Raw genomic sequence first — 22,860 nt, forward strand, 5'->3', positions numbered from 1 at the left:
ACCCACGGTGGCTGTGGAGACTCTAGTGCAAGCTTTCAGGACCTGGCTGGCTAAAGCGCTGAGCAACATGACCTGACCTTGCTGAGGGCTGACCTTGCTGAGGGCATGAGATTGGATTAAACCCTTTCTCAGGTTCCTTCCAACCTGAACGATCATATGACCCTAAATGTCTAGTAGCTGCAATTAATAGTAACTGGAGGAACTAATATAGCCCCGATCCTGGCAGTGGTGTTGCCTATCCACATCACTAAGATTGTTAGGCTTCAAAGGGTCATCTAAAATCAAGGGTGGGGATGATAGAGATATTCCCTAATCCCAGAACTTGTTACATTTCTAGGAAAAGCCTAAGATCAAGATTTAAAAGGCACGATTCTTAAATCACAGGCCTTTGTCTCCTGCTGTCTGAAATGCTTAAAGCTTCTCCATGTAAGATTTTACGAGTAACTGAAATCCTTTATGAAAGGAGAGATTTTGCTTGTGAGCTGCAATAAACTTAATTTCTCTCTAAGTAACACCTGCCTGTGAAGATTAATTGAGTCATGTAACTTTGCTAACAAAATAGTGATGCTATTGATATTCTCTGTTGAGAACACCAAGCAATGTTCTGAAAAGGTTCTTCTTGCTGAGATTGTCTCAGACCAAGCCATATGGCTTGTATGAACTAGTCAGGTTCTTCCTAAATATTTGATATCTGTGGTGCTAATTACTACTTTTTATTTATTACAAGGAAGTTGTGATCTCATTTTTAATGATTCGAGCTTGGTTATAATCATGGCAAGCATCTGTCTTCTATGAAGTTGTCTGCCGTCTTATTGAATGTCCTTCTAATTAACTCACAAATCTTCAGTAATATCTCTAGTCCTTAGCTCAGGTCATTAGCACACTATCATTAGATTAAGACTCATTTAAATATTTCTGTTTTCTTATGCAAAGTGTAAATATTACCTAAATTAATTAAGCAGTGTTTCCTGGTGGCTAGAGAATGCTTCAGGATTCATCTGATCTTGCTTCTGTTCCCAGGTCTCCAGAGATTTCTTTTATGCCTCAGTGAATCACTGACTACTTATCTTAGAAATATCATCTACCTATAAAGTTACTTCAGAATCCTCAAGTTAATCCATACTTATAAATGTATTTGCTGCATTTGCTTATGCAATAGAGAATTGTAGCTAAAGTGTGTGCACTTCAAACTTGTTTCATGAGAATGGGAGATACGTAAATTTTGGGCCTTGAAAGGAAGTTCAAAACAGTTCTTTTTCATTGAAATATCTCTGCAAGAAAATAATTATCAATTATCTGATCAAAGGCAGTGTTAGGGAATGTACTTTACTGCAGATCAGTGAAATGATTCAGTAAGTTTCTGTCCACTTGGATCAACCTTAACTCATCCACATTTGAATATCTCTCTACAGCCAGGGTTTCTTTTATGCTGTCCCCTTGTACATCAGCTTCTTTAAAGCAGCTTGTAACTTTATTGCTTGTGGTATAATTCACCTGCAAAGTGGTCTAGTTTACTCTGTTCTAATGTGAAGGAGTGCTGCTCATCAGAGTGTGACTATGATTATTCTGCCACTTAATCTGATTCCTCATAAGTTCAATGTGCAAGTTCTTTACTAAATTAAATGTGCAACAAGGCTGGGGGAGGGAGAGCCCTTAAGAGCAACTATGTAATATAAGTCTGAAGGAAAGTCCAATGGAGAGGTGAAGGTGCATATTATTCCTTTCTTGGATTCAGCTGGACTCTGTAAGATCGTTACTGTGATTTTACTCAAATAATGGCACAAATTAAAAAAAAAAAAAATTGGATTACCTATCTATTACGCATGAAGGTCAATATTAATCATGTTTCTGAAAGGCAAGTTTTCATCAAATGCAAACTCTCACATGAATTGTTGGGGTAACTGGCAACGTTTCATGTCTTGTAACAAAGGAGAGCATAGGAGAAGTGATCTAGATATAGATTTTGTAGATGCTTCTCTGAGTGATCTGTGAGAATTCAGAACTGATCTAAAACAAATACATTCCTGGCATTGACTCATATGGCAGGAAGTAAAAATCACAGACTCCTTCCAGTGTTAAGCTAGGAAAAAACACTGAAAAAGCATTCTTAATGCTTTCCTCTGAATTTTTCAGCAGCGTTTTTGCCTGAAGCTTACCTAGCTTCTTTCCCCAAGGATGTTTCTTGTCTTAAAAAAAATACTGTTCAAATTCTTGCCCTTCCTTGTAGTCATACTCCTAAGTATCAGATCTCACAAAATAATTTATTTTCATTATAACTGCAGTTCTGATCTTAAGTAATCACCACCAGAATGCACAAGATTGGAGATGTTTGGTCCTGAGTGCTTTTCTGCATGCACATACTTTTTTTCCCAGTGCCTTTTTCACATTCTCTGAGGGAGAGGAGAGGTATCAACTGCTTTCACTTTCCCATCCCCACTGCCCACAGCACCGTGTCATTGTGCTGTTGAAGGTAGCCCTTCCTAATGGTGTCTGAGGGAAGTGCTACCACTATGCCTCATGGCCCTGTGCAAATTACAGGTGCAGGGCAACCGAGCATGTCGTGGTGACAGAGTGCCTGGGCCAGCAAGGGTCTGGCTTACTTCACAGCCACCTTACCCTGCTGGGAAACCCAAACTGTATTGCAATAGGTGTGTAACCAGAAACATTCATTCCCAAATGGCAGCAGTTGAAAGAATTGTATCCAAATTAGCAGAAAGCGTGCTGGAGTTTATAGCTTCTTTTCATTCATTTTTAGAATTATAAGTAATTTGATGTATTCAAGTATGTTGGACAAAAAAAAATCTCACCTTCATAAAGTTGTAAAAAGAGCAGCATTGCTGTGTGGATTTTTTTTTCTCACTTCTATCTGGGATCTTTATTCTCACTTCTATTTCTGTCTGGGATCTTTTTTTCTCACTTCTGTTCCTAGGCAGTAATTATCAGAATCTGGTAGAAAAAAAAGTTCTACTTTGGGTTTTGTTTTGATTCTCTGCTGGAGCTGCCTGACTTAAGGGATGAGCGGATAATCTCTCAAAGTAATTAGAATTGTTCCTGCTCTCCAGCTGCTGTTGTCCCCTTCCCTGAGGTGAAGTTGTTGATTGTGTGGTCAGAACACGTATTCCAAATGCAGCATGGTTTGCATAACTGAACAATTAAAAGGTTTGGGTTTTTTTTATTTTTATTTTTTCCTATGTATGTATTTCTTCATATTTGGACAGACTTTGACATTTTCTCAGCTGCTGGGCTGGCATCTTTGATCTATTTCTGTTTTCCCTTAACTAAGCAAGTGACAGAGAGGGTACCTAGGTGGTTTTCCCTTCAGTGCTGCCACTGATGAGGAAGGGCTGCAAGAGGAGCAGCTGTACCTAATGGTTCAGCAACCAGTTGCACAGCTATCAACAACAGGGACCTGGTTTTCACAGGCACGGGGTCCTCTTTGAGTATTGAAGGCTGCTAGGAAAAGACAAGTTACACCTCACCAAGTTGGTCAATTTCACCTTTCCCAGAAGGCTGGCCAACGTGAAGTAGTAGGGAAGGCTGCTGTTACATGCATTCAGGATCATGAAGAAGTGGTGGGGTTGCTCTCACAGCTGGAATACAATGGATGAATATGGGATTTTTAGTTGTGGCAGACAAGAAGTCAAGGCAATGCAGTTCAGCTAAGGGAAGATGATGAAGGAATTGAAGAAGAGGCTGAGAGCTGTGTCTGTTCAACCAGGAAAAGAGGAGACATGGAAGGATCTTAACAGCGGGTTTAAGTCACTGATGGGAAGGGAAGAAAGAGCCAGTTTGTATTAGTGGTGCCCAGTGACAGGACAGGAGTCAATGGGCACAAACTGAAGTATGTGGTATTCCATATGGACACCAGAAAGGCATTTATAATGAGGGTGGTCCAACATTGGAACAGGATATTCAGAGAGACTGAGGAACATCCATCCTTGGAGATATTCAGGACCAGTCTGGACAACGTTCTTGTAGATAACCCTGCTTGAACAGGAAGGTTGGACCAGATGGCCTCAAGTAGTCTCTGCAGACCCCACCCATTCTGTGATTCTCTGACCAGAGATACTGATCCTACTCACCTTTTTGTCTATTATTTGTTAGTTGTTGTTTTTGTTTTTGGTTTGTTTGTTTTTTTTTTCCAAGCAATTTAAAATTTAATAAGAATAATGCACATACTTAGAGTTATCTGTAAATGTTCCTCTGCCGTATATACCCCTATGGAAAATAATCACTTCAGTTAATCACTTCAGTTCACATCCTGCATTTATAGTAAATATTTAGAGCCTTAAAGGAAATATTAAATAGCTGATTTCCTCTTGAAGTTTCAAGTTGCACGTCATTGCATAGAAAATGACGGTGAGCAGCTGGGAGTTAATGTGCCATACACAAATTCTTATGAATCTGTGTAATAGAGTATATATGCATATTATTAATCTTGTAAGACTGATATAAAATGATATACATCTTTTAATTTCAGTGGATATTTTTTATGAAATAGGCTTTGATGACTTGTGTTTTTAGAGTATATGTTTTTATTAAATGTTAGAGGTAGACTCGTTTAGGATAATTTTGGAACAGAACAACAGAAACTTCAGTAAAATATGGGATTTCATTTTAAGATTCTGACCAGTTTCTGTGGATACTTTTTATGTAGTCCTCTGAAAGAACAAAAAGAGAATTTTGCTCTCATCTTCAAAGAACTTTGTGGTATTTGTGAATATGACAGTTTATTTTAACCTTTGTTTGTACACTCAGATCTCTTTTTTCTTTGACATTACATTTAGTTTGGAAATAAGCAATTGAAGAAAAATGGAAGTGGGAATGGAAACAAGGATGTTCATGAATATCTCATTGGATTCTGTTTGTCCTCACGAAAGTGCAAGGCATTTGAGTGAGCAGTGTAACACCCAGTGCAGCTGCAGCTTTTTTACCTACTGTGCAAATAATTTTCTCTTGGGGGTAAGGCAGCAGTGTGTCAGAGCCTTTGGTGAATTTGGGGCAGCTTCTCTTTGACAGAGAGCACCATTTTGTACAAACAAACCTCACCAAGAAAAGAGCTGGCTCTAGTGTCCTGTTATCTTCTGGACAGAAAAGTGAGTTACCAAACAAATAACTAGACAGTTACTTGCTTTTACCATTTTTGTTTTGCTCTGTGATTTTTTTTACCCATTACAGTCTTATAGTAGAAAAATGTCTCCAAAGAGTCTCAGGATTTCTGTGCATTAATACAGGACAAACCCCAAGTTCAGATCCATTGCACATGTAGTGTTGAGGTACTTGTGCTGTAAGTTCCAGTGCCTCTTATACCAAAGAGACAGAGGAGAACTTTAGCTGAGGACTAAATTCTTTTGGATGTACAGCAGGAGTAATTATTGTCCCCGAATTCTAGCTAGATTGTGTCTAGAACATGTCATTTGCACAGTGCGATACGGAAGTAGTATTTTGGCCATTACATCTTAGCTTCCTGTTTTGATTGTACTTCACTGAGAATGTTGCTTTTAATATGATAACAGCAGCCTTAAAAACTCTGAAGTATGAGAGCTAGCAGAAGAATACAGCCTTAGGGATAGAACAGTATCTGCATAAAGCTTGTTTATGTTTTGGCAACACTGACCAGAAAATGTTATTTTCTTCTCGAATGGTTTAAAATATTATTTAGAAGAGTTTTACCTCGTGTTTGCTGACTGCTGCTAACTAGACAAATGTTCTCTGTACCTGGAAATCGAGGTCTATTCTGTTACAGATGGCAATCGACACGTTTCTGAACAGTGCAACAACGTCCAGAAGGTTTTCTTCAACCAGGCAGCCTTCCTTACTGCTGCCAAATTAATTGGAATCTCAAACCTACTCTCCGTTTGTTATCATCAGTAGAAAAAGTTAGAAAGGCTTTTGTAAATAGGTCATCGCCTGCCTGTGTGCTCAGCCTGGGTGCTGTCAGAGCACAAAGACCACATGCAACACGTGCCTGAATATTAAGCAGTCTGCTGAGAACTGTCGCTGTCTTCCTGCAGCTGTTTGTTCTTTCCATCCAATCCATACAGTCAGGGAGGAAAAACACATGAGAGTGCCCTACTGTGGGACAGAGGCTTTTTTAATAAATCAGAAAAGAAACATGAAAATGTCAGCTTAATCAAGCATTTAAATTTTATTAATCAAGTCTAATTTTTATGAGTGCAAATAATCGCTGAAGCTGGACAAATTTGCTTTAGATTGCATCAGAAACATAATTTTAATATTTAATGGCCTGCTGAATTTAAATGGAGAATTATCTTTATGAAACATGCTCTTCGTAATTTGCCATTAAATGAGAAATGAGCAAATCAACATAAATCTTACATAAAGGTTATTTAACTAAATGTTGGTACTATAAATATTTTAAATGCTTTATGCACTAATTTAGCAATCACACAGTACACTATATAAAGATATAAGTTCAGCAGGAAGCATTTCTCTCTGGCAGCGTAATAGAATGTACTACTGCAGTAGGCTCTCTTTGCTATGGTTAAGCAAGACTGTCCACACTGCCAGTATAATCCCTGCTTCGAAGGCTTACATACAGCATCTGAGTATGCAGTAACCCCTTGCTAAAACTTTACATAGCTCCTCTCATTCAGTAGCATTTACAAACGACAAACACACTGCAGAATTGGAATATTACATCTGGTTTTGGTCGCTTGAAAATAAAATGTCAAAATCCAGCCCTAGACACTTTCAGCATTTAAAAATGAAAACTATTTTTTTTCCTGTCATAAGCCAATTGATCAGTTAATTTAAGTTTTGCAACACTTTTTCAACTACAGTCATATTATTGGCATCTAGCATAAAATTGAAGTTCAGTGGACATAGAGGCATTTTCCCTAAGAAATGGAATTAATGAACTTTAGTTTGTGCTTGCATCAGGATTTACGTAGCAACAAGAGTGATGTGATGAGTTAAAGTGGCTATTATAAATAATATTTTATAAATTAAGGTCAGTTGGGTTCTCAGTAAAAATGAAGTCACGTGAATTTTTTAATTCTTCTCCAAATTCTATTTTCCTTAAAAAACATTTTAAATTCAGTCTAGACTGTCATAACTTTGGAATTATTCTGCAGTGCTAATGCATTAATCAAATTATACTCATATCTGTTTTGTATTTTTTTTATTTTACTGAAGTTACATTAATATATATATTGTATACAATGTCACATACAATTAGTGACAACTTTTTCTCCTACCGAAATGCTTACAGCTCCAAATCATAATCTAATTGATTGTGTTAGACTCTCAAGATTTGTTTTGTTTGTATAAATGCTGTTTTTTAAGAGAAAGGTATCTGCTCCTACCAAAATCTTAACATTACTTGGAGAGAGTTAGTAACAGTTTAAAGCATCATTGTCCCTTTATGCTGTTAACAAATATAATGAGCTATTTTATTGTGGAGAACAATCATAAAATTTGGTTAAGCTGTTTTTATTAGTGCTGTGTAGTAAACCTATCATTGCTATTAAACCATACAAAGAATGTGTTTTTTTCTCATTCTGAACTGAAAATGAATCATTCTAAAACCAGAGATATGACATTTTCAAATGTACAGTGCATGTTGAAGCCTTTAGATGGAGACATACTTCAAATAAACACCTAATACTCAGTTTGCAGTGCATTATGTAAATGCAGGAAAAAAGCTAAAATAATTGAGAACCAAATATTAAGAAATATATATAGAGAGAAGCAGGGCTTCTACTTATGCCATTTTTTTATATTAAAAATTACATATTCTTTGCTACATTAACAACTGAATATCGAGGGCATATAAAGCTGACAGCAGGAGAAAGGTTACATGTTCTTGTATAATAAACTGTATTTACTGCTTGTGCATATTGCCAAGAAATTTATTATACTGCAAATAAAAATTCTGTTGTTGACATTACAGAACTACATGTAATCAGTAGCATGTATCAAAAAGTATCTGATAGCCATATTAAAGTCTCATTTCCTATTAACAATAAGACTAAATTATAACATGAGCACTTCCCAGAACAAGCTAACAAAATGCATTCTGTAAGAAGAAATAATCATATTTGAGTGTCTCTGTAAATATCAGGAAGTATTTTAACAGTGAAGTACTAATACTTCTCTTTTTAGTCTGCTCTCTTCTGTACTGCAATATATTCAGCTTTACTGGCAAGCTTATCACACTAATTATTATTACATCTACTGGCTGAGTTATCTTGATGATTACTGCAGATGAGATACCCCAAGGTCAAACATTAACAGTATAAATCAGGATCAATTGTACTCCAGACCTGCTACGCTATTAAATCAGAATCATTTCATTTTTATTTTTCTTATAAACGTGGTACAAAAAACCTGGACATTTTAATTAAGCTGTATCTCCCCAAAATTTTCTCCTTTACAATTCAATGAAAGGAGCAGACATCGTGTTGTGAAAATGACCACAAAAACACAGCAGTTGTGGGCTTGTGGATGGTGGATTCCTTTGCTTCAAGTACAAGGACTTTGAAACTACCTGATAAATCCTTACTGTTTTTGTGCATCCTCTTTTGTTGAGACACTCTGCATAATTTTATACTGCATTTTACACACAAACATTATGAATTGTGAGACACAAGTGTATGGTGTAGCCTACATATTGGCAGTATGAATTACATGAGATCCAAACAGCCTTGAGCAGTACAATTCCGACTACGCTCTTTGCATTCTAAAGTTATTTGATTCAGATCCACTCTAATTCGCTTTTATTTTGTATTCTAAAAGTTAATGTCTTCCTGTGAAAATCAAAGTCTCTGCAGATATTTTGACACTGTAGCATGAAATACAGCATAAACTATTTTCTTTTGCTATTCATTAAAGCAAACTATGTTTAAATGGCTAAGTCCAGTGAGATATAAGCAAATCATGGAAGTTCTAATGGCACAGATTGTTGTATACTTCACATTGCTGGATTAGTCAAAGAAATTAGAGCAGGAGACAGTTCATGAAGTGACTTGCTGTTTGCAGTGAGAAACGGCAAGCTGGTAATGAGAGAGCAGGGCATTTCATTAAAAGTGTTCTTGAGTTTCAGTGTGCCACTTTTCCCCAAAGTGTTTTCAAGAGGTATTGTAAAGTTCGCTGCAATCATTGGTTTTTGATTCAATATGCTTCTAAGTAACTAGAATGCAAGCATACTTCACAGGTTTTGATTTTGGAAGTTGCAAGAAATTATTTTCTCATAAATCCTATATTACTTGTAAGTCAATAGATCATTTTTAGAATAAGTGCAAGTTGCAGTTAGTTGTTGACTAAAAAGACAACATTCTAGACCATAAATATTTGGGTTTTTTCTATGATGCAAATACAGTATTTGTATTGCCTTGTGGTAACCTCATTCAAGAAAACTGCATCTTGTTGCTGCTTTAACAGAACAAGTTATCCTGAAATCTTGTATGAATTACAATTTGTGAAATATTTATAGAAAAAGTTCTTTTACATCAAAGAAGGTGGGAATAGGGTCAGTGGGAAAGGCAGCATGTAGGAATTAGACTATGCCTTTTCTGATTAAAATATTTTCAGAAGGTCTACTTTGTACAGAAACAATCTTATTTTGCTACGTTTAAACAACATCGGCTTACTGTTTGTCACTGAAGTAGCTGACATGCCATACTTGAGGAAATCTACGTGTGTTTTTTAAAATGTCATCTGTATTAGTATTACATTCAAGGAACAGTACCAAGAATTAGGTTCTTTCAAGACCTTCTACCAGTATGCGGCATATAAGTCTGTGACAAGTGACATTACAGAAGGTCATGTCACTTTTAACTGCTTGCATTAGATCTTTCTGATTTCCCCAGTGCCCTTCCTTTGTTTGATTAATAATACTTGATTTCAAGCAAGCTATCAGAAGGCATAATTTAGAGTGAGTGTTCTATGGACAATCTAAGATTTTTGCCAAAGAACTTTTAATAAAATAATGTTTCATTTTATCTTCATATGCTTTGTCCTGTTCTCCCTCCCTCTCTCTCTATTTCCTTCTCCTCCTTCTCTCCATTATACATCCCCAGGGTATATGGTTTGACACAGAGATCTGAGTAACTTCTATGTTGCTTCAAACCAAAGCAGCACATTCACACTTTATTTGAATAGCAACAAGCCACTACCATAGGGAAAAATGAAAAAATCATTGTGGATTTTTTATACAATATTCTTAGAATTATAGAATGGCTTTGGTTGGAAGGGACCTTAAACATCATCGAGTTCCAACCTGCATGCCACAGGCAGGGCTGCCTGCCACTAGGTCACGTACTAGACCAGATCGCCAAGAGCCACATCCAGCTTGGCCTTAAACACCTCCAGGGTTTGGGCTTCCACAACCTCTCTAGGCAGCCTGTGCCAGCACCTCACCACTCTCTCAGTAAAAAACTTCTGTCTGACATGTCATTGAAATCTGCCCTCATTTAGTTTAAAACCACCACCCCCCCTGTCCTGTCATTATTTACCCTTGTAAAATGTTGATTTTCCTCATGTTTATAAACTCCCTTGAAATACTGGAGGGCTGCAGTGAGGTCTCTCTGCAGCCTTCTCGTCTCTGGGCTGAACAAGCCCAGTTTATTCAGCCTGCCTTCACAGGAGAGATGCTCTAGCCATGGCCCTCCTCTGAACCTTCTCCAAAAGCTCCACATCTTTCCCGTGTTGGAAGCCCCAGACTTGAATGAACTACTCCAACTGGGTCCTCAGGTGGGCAGAGTAGAAGAGGACAATCACCTCCTCCTTTCTGCTGCTGCCTCTCTTCTGATTGAACACATGGTAACATTGGCCTTCCAGGCTGCAAGCGCACATTGTTGGCTCATGCAAAGTTTTTCATCAATGAGGACCTCTAAGTCCTTCTCAGCAGGGCTACTCTCAAGGAGTTCTTCCCCTGTTTTGTATACATATTTGGGATTGCTTTAACCCAGGTGCAAAATCTTGCACTTTGTTTTGTTGAACCTTGTTCGCTTTGTTTATCAGTGTCTCTTTGGATGTCATCTCTTCCTTCTGCTTTATCAGCTGCAGTGTTTAGCTTGATGCCATCACCAAGCTCACTGAGGATACACTCAATCCCATCATCTATGTAACTGATAAAGATGTTAAAGAGAGACCCAAGACAGACCCATGGGGGACACTACTCATCACCAGTTTCCACCTGGGCACAGAGCCCTTGACCACAACTCTCTGACTGCAACCTTCCAGCTTGTTCCTTCTTCACCAAATAATCTACTGGATCTCTCCAATTTAGAGATAATGATGTGGTGGGTGAACATGTCAAAGGCCCTGCAGAAATCCAGGTTGTTGACATCAGTTGTCTTCCCTTGGGAACGGTGTTTCCCTTTTTCCAGTCCTCAGAGATGTCACCTGACGGCCATGACTTTTCAGATACGATGGAGAGTGGCTCAGCAGCCACATCAGCTAGCTTGCTTAGGACCCTGGGTTGGATTTGTCATACATATATGTTGTCATTGTGCCCCATGGAATTGTATTCAGTCTCATGAGTCAGGCTTGACTTTATAGAGGGGGAGTTTGCTCTCCCATTTCCCACATAAAAGTTCAGGTTCAGAGATGTGAGGCTCAGGGATGTGAGAATCTTGGCTGCTAGTGAAGACTGAGGTAAAGAACTCATTGAATACCTCAGACTTCTCCATATCTGTTGTATCCAGTTCTCCCTTCTCACTTTGCACAGGGAGTATGCTCTCTTTGGCCTGTCTTTTCTGACTTATGTACCTGTAGAATCCCTTCTTGTTTTTAACAACTCTTGCCAAGTTCAGTTCCATCTGTGCCTTGACATTCCTAACCCCATTTCTGCAAGTCTGGACAGCATTCCCGTATTCTTCCTAGGCAACTCACCCTTGCTTCAACTGACTGTACTTGCCCTTCTTTTCCCTCAGTTTGACCAGTAGGTCCTTGCCAAACCATGCCAGTTTCCTGCCACCCCTATCTGCTTTCTTTTTCTGAGGGATGGAGAACTCTTATACTATTAGAAGGGCATCCTTAAAGAGTAGCCAGCTTTGTTCTACACCTGTCTCCAAGGACTTCTTCCCAGGAGATCTTACCCAACAATTCCTTAAACAGCCTGAAGTTTGCTCTCTTGTAGTTCAGGGTCCTGACTCCACTTCGCAAGGCCCATGTTCCCTGAGATCATGAACTCAATCAGGTCATGGTCTCTGCAGCCTAGGTTACCTCTGATCATAATATTTTTAATGATTCCCTCCACACTGGTGAGCACCAGGTCCAGCAGTGCTTAATCTCTGGTTGGTCTGTCCAATACTTGAATCTGGAAAGATATCATCAATGGACTCCAGGATTCTCCTGGATTGCTTACAGTTCTCCATTCTGTCTTGCTAACAGATATCTTGGTGGTTGAAATCCCTCATCAAGATAAGAGCCTGTGAGATTCAGGAAGGCCTCATCAACAGGCTTCTCTTGGTCAGGCAGCTTATAGTAGACTCCAACCACCAGCTGTCCTTTATCAGTCCCATCCCTCATTTTAACCCACATGCTCTCCCTGTGTTCTTGACTGTTTCTCAGAGAGAGTTCCTTTCAGTCTATCCACTCCTTAACATAGAGGGCAACTCCCCTGCTCCTCCTACGTCGCCTAATCCTTCAAAAAAGCTTATAGCCCTCAGTGGAGGTGTTCCAGTTATGTGAATCATCCTATCATGTTTCTGTTTCGGCAATAAGATCAACGTTTTTGCAGTGCATCACAGTTTCCAGCTACCTTTGCTTATTTCTCATGCGGTATTTATTGTTTTAAAGGCAATTCTATGCTTTTGGATGCAATGCCTTCCTAGAGTAGTCATTCAACTAGTCAGTTATCTTCATTCTGTCCAGATCCCAGTCTTCCACTGGTACGACTAAGAAGAACACCATTTGTGCTCCTGACCTATTCAACACCTTCCCAAGGGAAGCAAAGTCCTTTTGGATGTTTTTTAATTTCCTGGTTTCAGCTTCATATTTCAGTATACAGCTTTTATAAAGCTTCAGCATATTCTTCATATATTCACTAATTCTTCGTATATCAAATGATTATGAAGGATCTAATATTTTGAATTCAATTTGTGTAAAAGTTCTGAAAAAACTTTGTTTTGGTGCTTTAATAGATTGCATTGTTCTGTCTATATTTTCAGAATATAAATGTGTTGTGTTTTTTTTTTTAACTCTTCTTTAGAACTTCAAGAAAAGTGAAAGCATAGACCATTTACCCTAATGAGTCTGTATCTTAGGCTTCAGAACACTGTTACTTTATTTCACTACAGTAATTGAATTCTGTTTTCTTTTCCAGATATTTCAGTACTCCAAAGCTCAATGTAATTGATGATATAGCTAAACTAGAACAAGAACACAGATTAGTAGTGACTTTTGAATTAAAAAATGGGATGGTTGAGATGAAACTCTGGGTTCAGTCCTGGGTTTCAGGGATTTCAAAGGACCCTCTCTGTCCTTTGAACAAGTTAACATTCTGCCACTGTGTAGAAGCTTATAAAGTACTTCAAAATTGTTAGATGAGGAGTAAAAAAAATGACTTTCAAGTATTATTATCTGGATAATTTAGAATGATTATTGTTGTGTAATCATTGATTTCAATGAGATGCCACCATTTGCAACAATTTCAGAGGTTTCCAATTCAATTAATTGTCTCCAAGCTTACTTCAGCACTAAAGTGGGATATGTATTCCTCTGTCAAGACAAGAAAATTCTGGACATACATAAAAAAGTTATTTAAGTGTTTGGGGAATATTAATGTCGAAAAAGTAAGAGACCTAGTGAGGATAGTCAGCTCCAGGCATAGACAGTATCTGAATCAACAGATTCAGGTTTATACCTTGGTCTTTAGTCATGTAATGATGTTATTCCTGTCCTTTTTCTGTGTGGCAAAAGGGTTTCCATCCCATTGCAGCCTTTAAGAGTCTGTTTTCATCTTCTCCTCTCAGTTCACCAGTTCCTCAGTAGAACTGATGCAAGCATTTCCAGAGATGCTTTCTAAACTGGGTCACTCAAACTACCATGTTAGGAGTTTTAGGGTGGATTCGTTTTATGCAGGTATAGTTACAACTGATCTCCATGAGCACTTGGAACACCACTGGGAAGATGACAGTGAGCTATGAATGCAGGAACACGTAGTAAAGGCAGGTCCATGGGAAACTGAAAATGCCTTTGCCTCTACAGCAGTGTCCATGAAATGGTGTCCTGAGGCACCTCCAAATGAGGTCCATAAAGTGTTACACTGAGCTAAGCAGCAGCTAGTAAGCATTTCAAAAGAATGTTCTCATCCCTTGCCAATCTTGATGTTAAAAGGTTCTAGTCACCTGTTACTGTCCTGAACTCTCTGGCTCTTGCCTCTGTTCCTCTTTCTTCAGTAGAGCAGTGCTGACTTGAAAGAGAAGAGGAGAGACTGGTGAGTAAAGCTCCTTCGCCTGCAAAATCCACATTTGTTATTGGAAGTGTTAGGGAATGGATTTAAATGAGGATGAGCATCTGAAATTGGAGTTGTTTTGAATCGTGCTGTTGACTGGCATGCAGGCAGAGTGCTTTATGTTAGCTGTGGTAGAACACTCCACATTTATCATCCAAATGGACCCAAGTAACATGGAAAAACAAAATGAATCACAGAATGGTTTGGGCTGGAAGGACCTTGAAGATTTCCTGGTTCCTATTCCCTGCCATGAGCAGAGTTGCCATGATCAGCTGAGATCTTCATGGCAGTGCAGCTTACTCCAATAAGCTTACTCTTCAAGAGAGGCCTCTGATGTATGCTTTTTTTTTTCTTTTTCTTTCCTGAATTTTTCTATTTCCTTAATTTGGCCCTTCAGTCATGTTTAAGTCCTCTTATTCTTGAACATGGGGATGGATCTGCTGAGAATACACTCACTGCTGTGTTTCTGGGGAGATTATGGAGTTATAGATGTAATGTGTTATCTTAAATGACAAGTGCACTAAAGCTATCTGACATTTATTTCGTAACAAAATAAATGGTTGTTTCTGATGGTGACCAGTCTGTAACGTAGACCAAAGGAGTAAGGGTTCATACCAATTAATTCATTCTTCTCTTACCTCTTTATGCATGTTTTATAATACATACATACATACATACATACATATATATATATATATATATGCATATATATATATAATTTGTTTAGCACTTGTATGTCACTGGGCTAGGTGGATCTTTACTGAGCTTCATTATGTCTGTTCTTATATTAAAATAAATATTTAAATATAATTTATTCTATAAGTTGCCAGATCCTTTTCTGATATGGGAGAGTACCAACTTTTAAATTGCACCAACAGAGAACTTCCTCCACTATTTAAATTGAAAAATGCATAATGTATACATGTGGCAACTAGTTAACGATTAATGTGCAGAAAGATAGATGCACAGATTGTATAAAATTGCTATTAAGAAACACAGAGATAATGTTAAGAGAACATATGGTATGTGTCATTGTTGTAGATCATAAGGAGAGAAGCTAATATGAGATTATTCCTGGCTTTTTATTCTTCAAAAATCTCTTGATGTATACTGTAAATTCTATTAGAAATGTTGAGTGTTTCTCTAGGTAACAGTAAATTAAAATGAGCATGTGTGTACTGTACAGCAAACAGTGGAGATGACAAAAGATTCCTTTAGTTAAAACTATCACACACTGCATTTTGAACTAGCTTTTAAATACTTAAATTGTCAAGCAAGCATTTTGTACAGGAAAGGTTTTCAGTATATAATTCCCTAATGTATGTCAGTTAACACTACGCGTTCCTAAATTTGAATCATTAGATGAAGTGTATTTTCCTAGTTGTACATTTTCCTTCTGTGCGTTTATTTCAAATGTTAATAAAGTTTTCATCTACAAAAGGTCTAGAATTGACAGAACAAAACTCTTCCTTTTTAAATCATGACAACTACTACTGTTTCTGTCTGCAGGTAGTGGAGGACATGCTAGAGGACGAGGAAGAAGAGGATGACAGAGATGACAAGGTAATTATCTTTCCTAGCACTTGGGTACCTGGGGATGGGAGAACTTAGACATGACACTGTTTTTACAGACAGTTAAAAAAGGAGTTGAAGTGTTTTAGTCCAGAAAATTGGACAGAGCTGTTTATCATCCTAACAATGCTACTGTGTGCTGCAGGAAAGGATAGAGGACTATAAATCCTGCCTTTTTTTTTCTTCTTTCTTTCTTTCTTGGTCCAGATCTGGGTCAAATATTTTTTCTGTCAGGAACAAAAATAATTCAGCTTGTCTGGAACTTGATAGCTCTTGTGAAGATAACTGCAGTGACAACTGTTTCTGAAGGACAAAAATTTGTCCTGTCTTGAGTATTACAAATAGGGCTGCACTTTAGGGGGAAAATGGAGTAAAAATAGCAACTCCATACTGGTTAAAGACAGGATATTGACATCTATAATTTTCAAAGGATTACTTGGTAGAAGAATGGCTGAAATGTTTTTCACTCTGTATGACATTTAAATAATCACAATTCTTATAGGCGTCCATTTGATTTGAAGTTGGAGTTGTGGCCCAGCAAGCTGGGAAACTATTGCAGATCATTTGGCTATTTCAGGAAATGTGGTTCACTTTGGAGGCTGCTGGTTGGGTTGAGGATTGCAACCACAGTAAATAACAGCTCGTTTCCACATTTTATTGAGCCAAGCTATGGGACTGCTTGGATTGGTTGTCCCCCAGGGAGAGGGGAAAAATGGAGAGAAGAAATTAGAATGACCTTGCACCACAGAAGCAATGGCTAGCGCTGGCGGGACACCTTTCTGACAAAACAAGTACAGTGCAGATAGTCCTGTTGTTTCTGGTACTTTCGTACTGGTAAGATGATACTGGTGAAAGAAATGGAAAAAGAAAATGAAAACAACAACAACAACATAATTTTACAATAACTCCGAATGAAAATACAGGTGTTTTTGACCTTCACAGAGGTTTCCGCACTTTTGCTATAGAAAAACAATGATTTTACTTTTTTCTTTTTTTTTTTTTTTTTTTGGTTAGGAGAAAAAAACAGTGTATCTTAATTTATGCCCTTGACCTTTGTCTCCAGTTGAGATATACAGTTATATACCACTGTAAGAATCCATATGCTGGCAGCAGCATTTGAAATGTCAGAAAATTCACTCTGCTTAGTTAATCCCCTGAATGATTATTTTTCTGTTAGCTAACACCTAAGATCTGAGAGGTGGTAAAAAAGAAAAAACAAAAAAAAGACATTTATTTTCCTCATTCTGTTGCCAGCTCAAACATTTTACAACTGACAGAAAGATATTATGTGAAATTCTTCTATACATCACTTAAATCGTTAGCTACATCATTTCAGAATTGGCAAACACTGCAGCAACAAAACCTTCTTTTACAAAACATGTAGGTGATGGTTTTTAACACTAAATGATATGAGCATGCACTTCTGGCAATAAAATACATGATTTATTGCGAAGGTCAGCCATGTAGCTGTGGAGGGCTTGTATTTTAACTCAACATGCTGGCTTTGAATCATCATTTCTCTTCTGATAAACACTGATCTGCCATCCATTTGAGGCCGTTTTCTCCTGTTTGCTCCTGCTTTATTATTAGAGCTTGTGCAAAAGTACCATCCCAGCAGTACATGTATTCCTGGATATTTTAAATAACTGTCATTAGTTCACAAAGAATAATGCTTGATTGCTTCTATAGTTTAAGTCAACTGAGTTACAGCCTGGTTGTTTTGGAAATTGCTAAACAAACTCCTCAAGAAAGGATGGTGAGGGTGGGGGCAAGCCACTTCTTACTAGCATGCCTATCCAGATGGACTACAAAGCATGAGCACATCATTCAGACTGAGATTTCTGTTGTTGAATGTGTGTTAGGGTGGTTTCTTTGTGGAACACTCAAACAGGCTTTGTCAACTACTGCTGGTCCTTCTGCAATCTTTTGTCAAAATGCAAGGAGCATCATTTCATACTATTTTAATTTATATGTGTGTTTTCCTAAAGCTCTGTGCGGAAGAAAATTTTGTGAGGGAATGTGTGTGCGTTTTGTAACACCAACTGGCAGTGACTTTTGGCTTTTATTATTTCTGTTCATATGTTCATATGGTAAACTAGAAAAGTCAAGTAAGTGAGTCTTCTTACATGACAAAAGTAAGAAGATTAATAAATGTGCCAAAGCCTCACTTTAATTGAAAATGAAGCATATGTTGCCAGTATGTAAAATATGTCCCAGATGTTTGACCAAGCTAGTGTCTTAGCTTTCCCTGATTACCACGAGGCAGCTATTAGTCCTGTAACCTTTGTGCTTAACGGTAAATGGGGTATTACATGGCACAGAACTGGAGCACCTGTTTTCCATTCAGCAAAGACCCCTGGCAGGCTTTACCTAAGCCTGTCCATATGTTTTCACTTAGCAGATTGTTGGGTGATTATGAAAAGTGTCTTTCTTTAGAGCTGGCTTAGCTATTCGTCACTTGCTCTCAATGAAAAGGCAGCTCCTCGGCTACTTGATGAGGTCCACGTGAACATGTGCTGATGTAGGTTGTGTTGACATGCAACAGAGCACTATTTCTTGAAACTCCAAATTGCACAACTACAGAAGTAATAAACTGAGGATGGTACGTTCTGGAGTGCATGTAATTAGTTAAAGTAATGTGTTTTACCAGAGGTAGTGTATGTATTGCTGAGGGGAGTTTGACAGGGTAGGTATGCACTTACCATGCTGTTTGCTTAGTTTCATTCTAATATTCTGGATTTTATTAACTTTTTTTCTTTTTTATAACCCTCTGCTGCAATTAAGTTAGACAGTATTATCAATTTAAGGTCACAGGATGTGTTTTTAACTGGAGGATATTAACTTTCATCTTCAGTTTCAATATGACTAATTAAAAACGGATAGTGTACTTCTTGCTGTATCAGATACTAATTAGTGTTTAAGGCAGAATACTCTTTTTCTGATTTTGTTTCTTTGACATGTTGTGTGTTTGGGAACTGAGATTTATTTGGCTCAGGCATTTGTCATAGGTTTAATACTAGTTTTCAAAGAAACTGCACTAGATTGTTCATTCTGTATGTTCTGTACTGCTTGCTAAACCTGTGCCAGTCACAGATTTACAGCTTAGTCTGTTTTCTTTCTCCTCTCTCTCTCTCTCTTTACTTCTTGGTTCCCTTCAAAACACTGGATTACACACTACCTTAGGAAACAGAGGTCAGTTGAATTACGTGTTGAAGATGAGTTATTATTTAATCTATCAAAAAGATTTTTAAACAGTTATGTAATAATAATGTAGTGGTCAATAGACATAATCTATATATATAATAAAGGTTTTAGTTTGTCATTTTAGAAGATCAGGTATGCTTTTCACATAACTTTGTTCTTCACTAAGAATTTCAGCTCAGTATTTTGTGGGAAACACAGAGCAGGCCACAGAACTGAGCCAGCAAGAGACATTACTATTGCAGATTTTAGTGGAGGAAAATAAGTAAGATTGCAGTTTATTGGAGTTATAGTCACTTCCTATGAAATAAGTTGAGGGAAAATAATAAAGAAATAGGTAGTGAGTGAAGTAAAAAGAAAAAATTCCAAAATGTAACAAGTACATAGAGTAAGCTGTAGTTTTATATTTCTGTTATAATTCATGTAACATACAAACACTAACTCTAAATACTGACATTTAAAAAGTTTCCATTGTGATGGAGTACTGAACTGCAGTCCCCTAAAAGCTTAGCTAGAATCTCAATACTTAAGAAACAATCCTAGAAGAGAACAGTTTGAAAAATAAGGATCTGCAGCAAAAGTTGAGAGTTCTCAGTGCAGATTGTTGTAGCTCAGTTTAGTTATTCACACAGAGGCAGTGGTAAGAATTGTGATGTTTGTATTATGGTTGTACATAGTAAGAAGGATGATGGATAGGCTTCATCAGGGCAAAAACTGGGATATCATCTGATGCTATTGTCTGATCTTTTGGTCATTCCATGGTCAGCTATAGACCTACCGTAGCCTGGATGTACCTTATATCATGTGTACCTTTTACATAGCCTCTTCCCCAAAAATGAGTTTCATCCTACTCAGGACTAGGGTATCAAATGGACTTTGTGATCAGATTGTGTACCTTTGCAAACATGTCTGAAAGCTTTCTGACAGCTGAGTTTTAGCAAGATCAGGCTGCTTCTCCCAGTGCAGTCTTGCAATGATATCAAAATTAGTGGAGTAAAACAAATTAATGAGATCAGAACCTGAGTCTTTAAAGTTTGGTGCCTAAGGTGTGGGAAATTGTCTCTGAGGACTGTGAGTCTATAAACTATTGAATGAATTATGCTCCTCCATGTACGTGAGTTTTTTTCACCTGTGACTAATGTAGTGTGGGTAATGTTCTTCATTTATTAAGTAATCCAAGTATAATTCAATAAATTATTAAATCAAATGAAGAATATGTCTTAATTATGTTAGCTGTTTCAGAATGTGACATAAGTTTGCCCTACGTTTTTCCTCTAGCCTTAATATTACTTCTTAACATAACTAAACCAATTTGAAACTAGGCAAAGGTTTGATTTTACTGAGTTCATCAAAAAGTGACTGTATGAAATGAGATGTAGGAAAAGCATCTATATGATCTTCTCAAGAATTCAGGGAAGAGTCCAAAGCTTTATCTGCATACAGGTCACTTGGCTCCTTAGCTGCAAAGGCATACATTTGTCATGTGGCTTCAAATTCAGGTAGAACAGTCTATTTCCCATTCTCTTAACATATTTTTAATATAATTTTCCATGCAGACTCATGAGATGAGGGTTTTAGCCACTATCACAAGCCACCTGCACCTGGAGGCAAGCCTTCCTATCTACCATACACGAGTGTTTGTCAGCCCCTTGGCTACTTCTTTAGTTTATTTGTAGTCTTTCACTTTATCCTTCCAAAGAGCAGCATTAAATGCCTGTTATAGAGAGAGAGTTCTTGAACTTGTTCTACAGTCAAACACTGAGTCCATGATACAGGACAGTTTTTCAGCTAAGTCCCACAAAAGGCAGAGATGGTAATGACTAAGACACAAATTTAGAAGCCAGGTAGAAGAGTGGGATGGTTTGAGATGCACTAGTGTGAATTCTGTCTGAAACTTGTCCTTGGTAGTGGGATGAGTGCCTGGCACAGCATACGTGACTGTAAATGAAGGAGTGGCAGAAGATGATGCCCAGCAATGTGTCTCTCTGCAAAATGAATAGCACATCACAGTCTGTGTTTTGAGATGTGGTTTGCTGTTGAAGGCTGCAGCACAACACAAGTGAAAATCTGCCTTGAAAGCCAGTAGATGCTTTTTGCTTCGCTGAAATGCTTGTAAGAAAAAAGTGCAATGTGAGCTACAAAAATTTCACAGGACAGTTGATCAGTTTTTACACACATAAAAGAATCTGGGGAATGAATTGCAGATTTTGCATTTAACTGGCTTTATTCTACTTACATTTGCTTTTGTAGATACACATTTTATGCATTTACTGATTCCTACTATAAAAGATGCAAAAGTATGGCAGTTTAGCAGGACAGTTGATCATCTAAATGAGTGGCTGTGATTGTCTACTTCAGAAACCTTCAGATATGCTTCCATTCAGAAAGTGGTAACGTTTTTCATCCATCCCAGAAGATGCTCATGGACACAGCTTCCAGTGACAGACTTTACATGTCTGGAGTCTTTCCTATTTGAGTTCTTCAACCGGGTGTCTTCTGCTATACTGCCCTGCAGTATATTTGTCTTTTGGAGAAAATAAAGCATATATGAGTTCTAACACAGTGATAACAGGCCAGACAGCTTCTCTGAAGAAGAAAGCTTCTGTCCGTTCCTCCATCCTGCATCTCTTTCTCCTTTTTGTTGGGATGGAGGATAAAGCAACTCTTTGGTGCTTTGTGTCTATAGCTTCTTGGTTTTGGTTTCATTTGAGATCAGTTGTGTACCACATCTTCTAGAGCTCACAGTCCTGCATAATAAAGCTTTCCAGCCAGTTCTTTAAATGGGGGGGCTTTCCATTAAAATAGCTTAGTATATGTCAAAGCATTAGTGCATGAAATAATATATTGCTTTTTCAGGGTGAAAAAAAGTACATTTTTACGTTGAAATCTACCCTCCAGGAAAATGGCAAGCAGAGGCTGGAAAACAGCCTGGCAGACAGATAACTGTAATGTGAAGGATGACACTTTCCTGATTCCTGTGAGTCTGTTTCTCTGTATGGGCAGTTTAGAGGCATGTCAGGAGAATGTAGAGCATCCCTCAGGTGGACCAGACCCCACCATAACTGCTGTGACCTGGTGTTGATTCTAACTGGGCCCAGTGCTGGCCTGACTGCTGGACTTGCCTCTTGTGTGGTTCCCCAACTTTTCCATGAAGACACATAACTGTGAGTGGGCAAGGATACCACAAGGAGTAGCAGGAGGAAGCAGAGAGAGGCCATCAGGCCTTGGGCAGATGCGCACTGGCAAGCAGAGATTGGCTGCACAGGCATGTCCAAGTCCAGCCTCGAATCTCACATGCTGTAATTTTGGAGTGGTTGGCATCTGTAATGCTTTGAATGTACCTTTTATACAGAGTTGAAAATTAGAATTTACGGCATATGGAAAAGCATTAAATGGTCATTTTACCACTCTCGCTTATTATTAAGTGTGATTTTAGGACTGGAGTGGTATTTGTGTTATCTGTCTTATCAGCAAATGCATGTTTGACTGGTCTGGGAACAGATGAGGTAATATGATACGTTAAAATACAGCTGTAGCAGTCTGATAATGTAGTGTTTTTATTGATTGTCCAGCTGAGTAACTACACTAGGTATTTGGTTTGCTTGTCACTGTGCTTAGTGCCTGGAGTAGCTGAGCAAGTTACTTTTACACTTAGTTGACCT

General features: G+C 38.0%; 1 protein-coding gene across 1 annotated transcript in view; it reads left to right on the forward strand.

The window, feature by feature from the left end:
• Positions 1-22,860, forward strand: part of MCTP1 (multiple C2 and transmembrane domain containing 1) — a 193,727-nt gene that overhangs the window by 146,066 nt on the left and 24,801 nt on the right. The window contains exon 18 of the mRNA XM_065745475.1: positions 15,935-15,988. Within this exon, the coding sequence (XP_065601547.1) occupies positions 15,935-15,988 (54 nt within the window). The remainder of the gene's footprint in view (positions 1-15,934; positions 15,989-22,860) is intronic.

This window comes from Cyrtonyx montezumae, unplaced genomic scaffold, assembly GCF_038088225.1.
Source record: "Cyrtonyx montezumae isolate F1298 unplaced genomic scaffold, pur_monq_1.0 scaffold_36, whole genome shotgun sequence".
Lineage (NCBI taxonomy): Eukaryota > Metazoa > Chordata > Aves > Galliformes > Odontophoridae > Cyrtonyx > Cyrtonyx montezumae.